General features: G+C 31.6%; 1 protein-coding gene across 1 annotated transcript; it reads right to left on the minus strand.

Annotated features, from left to right (window-relative positions):
• Positions 1-3142: 3142 nt before the first annotated feature.
• Positions 3143-4722, minus strand: LOC137828586 (ethylene-responsive transcription factor ERF027-like). The gene has a single exon (XM_068635225.1). It carries the CDS (start codon positions 4371-4373, stop codon positions 3756-3758), a length of 618 nt encoding a protein of 205 aa, XP_068491326.1. The 5' UTR covers positions 4374-4722; the 3' UTR covers positions 3143-3755.
• Between the last annotated feature and the right edge of the window lie 3821 nt (positions 4723-8543).

The raw sequence follows: 8543 nt of genomic DNA on the forward strand, positions 1-8543 counted from the left end.
GAGTAGTTCTAAAATGGTCATTAATATAAGCAGAAGCCTGATTAATATAAGAAGTGAAAATTGATTCTTTTGGTAATTATGTTGGGAGGAAGCAGATGGCATCTCGATTTTACCATTCTTGTGAATCCCTTTATTAAGATTCTATTGATATATTAAGAATTTATTGACTCTTAAAAATTTAGAATGTATAACATGTTCATTGAATTAACCCGAGTTTTATAATTAAAAAAAAAAATGAAAAGGAAAAGATGGGACAGATGAACATTAGAATCTCTAAAAAATCTAGATAGAAGCATAATCCTTAATTCATCCCCACTATCTCTCACATTATTTCCTTTTTAAGTGGCTAATCTAAACTCATTACCAATTAGAACCCTTTAATTAGTAGCTTTAGGGCAAAATTGGAAAAGACCCATTTTCGGAATACTTCCCTCTGCAATCCTTACATATTCAGATTCATTCTCTCTCTTGCTAACCTCTAAAACTGCAAAGTAGAGTGTGTTTAGGTGCAATGTTGTAAACCTGATTTTTAATGATTTTAACTTTGTACAGTTACTTTGATTTAAAAACATCCTTAAAGTAACATTATGATACGAAATTACGAAGATTTTTTTTTATAAAATTCATTTTTTGCCTATTTATCAGATATGTTGGCACAAAATTAGACCCGTTTGCACTCATTGGATGTGCCAAATTGGTTTTTCAAATTCGAAGACTTTTCCATTCTGGCTCCTGCAAAGTTCAACCGTATATCAAAACAAAACATGAAAATTGACAATGAATCTCCCTATATCCTCACCTTTCAACAAGACTGATTATATCATCAAATAAAATAAGAAAAAACCCTAAAATCCCAACTGTTATTGAAAAATTAAATACTTAATACACTATCAACCTATAATAATTCTTTCATAAGTCTTAACCATTTTTTATCAGAAAAATGATAAATGGAATTAAAATGGAGCATTAAGTCCTCACTATAAACATAACATTTTTCTCCAAATTTGACATTCTTATTTTCATTCAACTATTGTGAATTACACCTATTCATGCTTTTCAGTGAATGTTTGAATGCACTTAAGTATCTTTTGAAACATTAAATAATATTCTTGAAAAATTATTATTTATTGAAATAAAAACAAGTCCGGCAAGGGTTACCCTAAATCTGAATCTCAAACTAAAGTTAAGACCTTATCTTTATTGAAACTATATAAAGTACAAATTGCGAAAAAGAAAATTAATTATATATCAATCTATCAAAAAATACTAATATAAAAATGTTTCTATTGTCAGTCTATTTTAATTACATTTTAAAGTTAATGTTAGACATAATGAAACTGTTTGAGAGAGTGAGCTTTTCATCCTATGGTCACGCGCCTCTGTACAAAGTTTCTCACAGTGTGAAAGTAGTATAGTCTCTTTGGACAAACAGAAAATTTGCCTATGTCATTATATCATCTGTAAGTATTGAATTATTAATGAGTTTTTTTTTCCAGTGAACCTAGAACATGACTGTCGTATCATAATGTGTTGCCATGTTTCTGACCTAATATTCTCTTTTCTTTTCTTTTTTATTTTCCTAGATGTCATGTACATAGTTCATCATCATTTCATTTTTACACATCTCAATTCTACAAACTTCTCATATCATTTCATTTTTCATAATTATAAATGCAAATCTAGCATTCTCTAATTATATTGTAATAAAAGAAGATCTAGAGTGTAATGTAGAGGAAAATAAGAAAAAAAAAGTAAACCAAATTAACTAATCTTCTCAAACACTAACATATAAGATCAGCCTTCTTCGTAGTTTCAAGGTAAAATTAGATTATTTTCACTGGTTAAAGTACACTGATACCATATCACAGGGAGGACATTTTCTCCTCATACATACTGAAACAAACATTGTTGTAAATTTTGTACTGACATTTCGTCCTTATCCCATTTAATGTTTTCTTTTGGATAGTAAGCCAAATTAAAATAGTATATTGTAATCAAAGATTTGGTTTAGTTAATACGACAGTTGCAAATGGAAAAAAGTCACTGTTCAAATAGAGGCGCCTTGGTCAGATCATCAATATATCAACATCCTGTCATAACCGTCGGCACAAACTTTGCGTCATGTCGGCAAAGATTGCCAACGGAAGGGCTCCAAAAGGTAAATGTCTATCATAGACCAGAGCGTTCTATCTTGATCCATGTTCCAATTTCAACAGCATTTATAAACCTTGTTCTAATTCAAGAAAATCCTTGAAGTTGTGTACATGGTAGAGGTCCAAAGTTGATATACGAGATCCATAACATAACCAAATGAAAAGGAGTGATTGTCATTTGTCAACCGTTGTTGATGTATCACTGTTCTTTTTCTTATAATTTGTCTGGTCATTGGTCAAGGTTTCGGTGAACTCAGAATCATTAAGGATTGAATGCTACTTATCCAAAGCAGAAACATCTATATATTAGTCATATACTATAAATACATAAGGCTACCGACATGAACTTAATGGATATCTCAGAGTTCCAAAATATCTTGTTCCACCAACACACACCTGAAGAACCTTAAAAAATATATTGATATCATATTAATTAATGCCAAGAAAATCTTTCTTGATGTCACTCTACTGAATGAAAAAGAGGACAGTCATTGATTCTTCTAATATAATCGCAAAACATCAAAGAGAGACGTGTTACTTTGAAATTAATCATTTCCTAATACCTATTTAAACATAAATTCTTTATTACCTAAAAAACTTAAGGGTTTTGAAATTGTAAGAAACTCTTCCTTTCACCTTTTATGTGTTCAAACTGTTGATTCCACAAGAATAACTGTCCTAAAACTATTTCTTAGTGTATCTCTCTCAAGTGTGTCCTAATTTATTTAACTTTTGGTTCATATCATAGGACAAAGTGTACCAAAACCCTTACATTTCTCTTGTTACACAGCAACTCTTCTGTTTAAATGTTGATGCTGTCGTTTATGATTGAATATGAAGAAAGTTATGATTAGCAGAAACATTGTGTGCAGTGTAACTTTGGCTCCAGATGCATAGCATAAGAGAATGGATACACCAGTTATTTTGTCATATACTATATATCACTCTCTAGAAGAGCTTAGATACATACATACCAGAGATCCTGAAACTTCTACAAACTTCCAGAAATAGTTTTTATTCATTAATACAAATCTGCCGCAAAAGTACCCCAAAAGGGCAACAAACCCCACACATGTATAGAATCGTCTATGTATTACTAAGGAGAAAGAAAGACCCATGACAAAAGTAGAATCCTTCTAGCTAGGTTCCCCCAACTGGTTAGACCGTACGGAACTACGGAACTACGGATCTAACAAAACAACGGATCACATAAACCATTCCCTAAAACCGGTGGCATCTCGCACCAAACCCAGCGATGATGAAAGTAACCTTATCTCATTCCTTGACCTTATCCCCTTCCATATACACCTTATCGCAACCTTCCCAGCAGCATCCTTTAAAACCAAGATTAGCTTGAACCAACAAAGAGGGCAAACCAAAGACAGACACAAACACTCACACTCACTCAAACATTTTTCTTTTGTAGGAGACAACAAATATTCTCATAATCCTGTCGGAGCAATTATCTTGAATATTCAACATACTTATGACTGAAACTTATAACTATTTGTAATCTGGAACAACTTGTGTAGGTTGTTCTCACAAACCCAAACAAACACAAAACAAATTGACTTACTTATAGAAACAAGAAGAAATCATTGATCAGAGGGTATAACTCCAAAGGTTATCTCCATCAGAATTGCCAGGCGAATCATCAGAAGAAAAGGAACTGATCCTAGGGGGACTAACCTGCATTCCCCTGGCCATTTCATCAAGCAAATTCGGCATGTTCAACAACTCATCCTCATCATAGTACTCCTCACGCCTTTCCAACTCCTGTCCAATATGAGGGTTTACCGCTTGCCCACTCTCCTGGGGCGCCCTCACGATCCTGGCCTGCGCAGCAGCCGCAGCCGCAGCGCGAATATCGGTGGCCGACAATGACGCGGGAATCGGGTACGAGAGTATGGAATTGGGGAAGTTAAGGGGCGTGTCGGGTCCCTTCAACGCGAGAGCCGCAACATCATAAGCGGCCGCAGCCATTTCCGCTGCCGGGTAAGTCCCGAGCCAAATGCGCTTGGTTTTACGTGGCTCCCTTATCTCGGACACCCACTTACCGCTACGGCAGCGCGTCCCCCTGTAGCGGAAGGCGGTGGAAGGAGTGGGAGACGGAGAGGACGTGGTTGGGGTTGGCGAAGAGGAGGAAGAGAGAAAGAAGTTATCAGGGACTTGTATTGGTGGGGGTGGCAGTGGGACGTTTGGAAAAGGGTTGTCATCCATGTAGAATTAGTAGAAGTAGTAGTAGTTGTTGTAGGCAGGCACATAGAACGAACTTTGTTGGTTGGTTGTGATGTTGCTGTTGTTGGTGATGTTATGTGGAGATTAAGGAAATTGATGAAAGTGGCTGTGGTGCGTGGTCGTTGGTAATAATTAAGGGTTAGAGAGGTGAGAGAGTGAGTTGGAATGAAAGCAGAAAGCAATGGTTGTTTTTTTCTGGATTGGGGGGATTAATAAATAATAGTCATGTAATAATAAAAGGGAAGCTCAACTGAAGCTGAAGCTGAAGCAATGGGATAGATAAAGCGTGGGAAAGTCGCGTGGTGGAAGGGACTTTAGTTAATGTTGTGCTGGCTTGTATACGGGTTTTGGTAGTATACGTTGTGAAGTTGAAGTGAGGCCACACTCTGAACACGTATTAGGCACACCATTCGCACCAACAAATTAATTCTAGCTGTTTACTTGCTGGTCGATCATCGGGGATCATGGCTTTCACTCTTTTTGTACACATGGGGATGGGGTCTCTCTTTATGACTAATAAATTTTAATGACCACATTTTGTGTACTGCTATACGAGTCTCACTACCTTTTCTTTTTCTTTTCTTTTCTTTTCTTACCCTCTCTTTTCCTTCATCATCCATATCATACACTTCTAGCCACTCCACCCTCTCCTAACCTAACTCATCACATTCACTTCACCTCTAAATATTACCCCAAATCTTTTCAACTTCAAAGTCATATAATGCATAAGTATATTTTACAAGTTAATTGTAAAATTGATTTTATGAAATTTATATAAATTTAATATTCACTTCATGAAATGATAATATAATCATTTAGAGTATACTCTAACTAAGAATTTGTGTTAGGTTGTATTGAAGATTACAAAATCTATATTCACTAAAAGATAAGATTATTTCACTTTATATAAATCTCATCGTATTTGATAAAGTTAAATTATACTTACCTTACTTCTTAATATTAATTAATATTTTCAACATACTTGCCTTATTGATTTTTATATCATAGCAATGTTAGCACTATTTCTAATAGGAAAACTATTTATATCTAGGTTTTTAAATTATTTATTCAAACACTTTAGGTGTCAGCTGCTTAAACGCCTATTTTGACCATAGGCACTTGTTTTCATAAAAGTTATATTAAGTTACAATTTATGCTTTGGCAAACTACATCAAACATATAAATTTTTAATAGGCTCTCTCTAAAATAAATAAAATACACACGTATATATGTATATACTCATAATTTTAATATACACTTGGTTCTTTTACAGAAATATGTTCACATGTTATATTTGATTTTTATAAAATATATTTAATGTGTTAGTAAATCACTATATTTCTAAAAATTAAGCGAGACTAAACTACACATTCGTATATACACTTCCCAGAACTTGAATTATAAAATATTAAAGTTTTCTCAAAAGGGGTTGTGGAGGAAAAGTTTCTATCATCACAACATGAATTATAGATGGAGTTGAAGTATAACTGGTTTTTGTGAAGGATGAAATTTTTAGAGGGCAATCAATGGAGAAATATCATCAACGGGAAGGGTAAATTTTTTAAAGAAAACTTTAAGTCTCTTGATTTTTTCTTTAATTTTTTTTCTTTTGTATAATTGACATATACATATGTATATGGGTTAGAGCATTTTAACCACTCCATTATTGATATTTTTTCTGATAAAAAAAAGAATGACGAGCATGTTAGACAAACATATTTATTTAATTAAAATTACAAAAAAGAAAATTGGATAAGGCAAACAATTTATATTTCGGAAAGCCTACCGAGAGGCAATGGAATTATATTACCTTGACAAATTAATGTTATATTCCTAGATTTTATTATAAACTGCAATAAAATTACATAAGAAAGTTGGACGAGTTTTCAAAATATACATTACATTTTTTTTAATATAATTGATGTTCATTAAAAGTATCTATCGATAGTTTTTTTCCTAATAAATAAATAAATAAAATGAATTTGAAAGACTTTGTTTTAATCCTAATAAAAAAATGTTTAAGACTAGCCTCCTACACTTCAAATAACTAGCCAAAGTCAAAGAGTAAAATGACCATAAACAAATAACAGAAGCTGCACAAAACAGCATCTGAGCAACACTAAAATCCTAACATAATTAATCTGGATAGTATTCATTTGAAAAAACTTATAATTGGAGGTGATGTTTAATAAGTAATTTCATATTTAATAATAATGGTTTAATTTCCATGGTAATTTTTTATTTATAAAAGAATCAAACATGGGTATAAGGTTGTACCTCTTTTGTGATTTGTTTATCAAGATGTGTTTTGTTTTTTGTTTATGATATATTGCAATGTATTTTTTTTTATATAAATAGGTTTGTGCTTCCTATTAATTTATTTTTTCTGATTAAAAAAAATTCAGTGATAACTCACTCACTTTAACCACCTAGTTTAGACTTTCTGATAAAATTTAAAAACTGAAATTGAACAATAAATACATATTTTAATTTAACTTATTGTATGCATATATAGACTCACAAGTTATTATATACTAAATGCTAACTTTTAAATTCATAAATAATTTTTTTTAAATAAATGTAAAATAAATTTATTAATGAAAACGTGGACAAAGGATAAATTCTATTTAATAGTAACAAAAAAAGTTAATAACTACTGTATAATAAATAAGTAATAAGTGTGTGTATGCATCTATGTAGCACATGTACTGACACGGACACTGATACAACCCGAATACAAATACGAAGATACGTCAAATCTATAAAATGAAGGACACAGGGACACGAATCTATATATTATATAATTATGAATTATATAAATTGTCAAATTATTTTTTGGAGCAGAAAGATGTTTTTCATGATTGGTTCACAATGATTTGTTTATTATTTTTATAATCATAATAACAATTTATACAATAAAGTTTGAATTTTTAAAAAATTAATGTATTTTTTCTTTTTAAAATTGTGTTAGAACCGTAATAGAATTGTTAGAAATCTAATAAATACTTTTTGAATTGGATACTTCACGAATACGTGTCCCACAGGTGTCATACGACACATCATTTAAGAGGAGTGTCCGAGCTTCATAGTATGAATTGTGTTGGAAGGAGTGTGCGCGTAATATTTTTAAGATAACCTATATTAGTGTATAGATTATATATGCCAAAGTACGTACGATTAAATGATACGGGAGATATAATATTTTCACCATTATAAACAACAATGAATATGATTTTACGTACAGTAATTTGTACAGTTATTAGATTTTGTCCAAGTTTATATCCCAATTGATATGATCGGACTCATTACGCATCTCAACAGAACCAAGTCACAAATCCTGATTTAAAAGCAAAAATAATGAACAAAATGTATAAAGACTTAAAGTATTGACATGATAGCACATAAAACCTTCGTCTGTAATAAATATGTCAACTAAAGTTTTTTAATCAGAACCTCTTTTTAAAGTTATGAGATCATTTGTCTGGTTATATTAATCATCATAACTTTATTTCCTAATCAAGAATTTTTTTCATTATTCACCTCGAAAAAAGCGAGGCAACAAATTGAAAGAAATAAACCTAATCATTGAGTGCAAATGTTTATTTTAAAAACTCAATATTAATAAAGTGAAAAGTGCTATGCGGAACAGGATTTTTTTTAAAATAAATAAATAAAATAGAGTATTTCATGGATGTTGAACTCTTATATAAAACCCAAATATAATTCCTACAATACCAAAAACAGATCCTGTTAGGTTATGTACTTTTCAGCCAATGCTTTGAAAAATACTTAACAGGATTGTTTCAAAGTCCAGCAAAAACTAGAAAAACATAAACATACATCTGCTAAAAGGATGCATAGGCAATAACTTTAAGTGAAATATCAGCTGGAAATTTGAAGTGGGTGACTGGAAACAGGAGAAGGAATAAATCTTTGTGTGGGTGGCTGCAAAATAGTGTAGTAGTTCAATGAGTGAGGTATAAGATTTTGTTGAGTTTCATATATATATATATAATAGGTTAATAATTTTAAGAGTAGTTTTTTCATCATGGATAGTTTTGTAAGGTTTGTTGTCAAAATTCAACGTTTTTCTTCTTGTAATCATGGTATTTACCTTTTAATTATTTAGGTGTGTCTATCTTTGTTGGTATT

The sequence above is a fragment of the Phaseolus vulgaris genome, chromosome 7, assembly GCF_000499845.2.
Source record: "Phaseolus vulgaris cultivar G19833 chromosome 7, P. vulgaris v2.0, whole genome shotgun sequence".
NCBI classification, from domain to species: Eukaryota; Viridiplantae; Streptophyta; class Magnoliopsida; order Fabales; family Fabaceae; genus Phaseolus; species Phaseolus vulgaris.

Bases quoted from the DNA above. Each gene is read 5' to 3' on its own strand.
- LOC137828586 (XM_068635225.1), bottom strand. From the start codon at position 4,373: ATGGATGACAACCCTTTTCCAAACGTCCCACTGCCACCCCCACCAATA.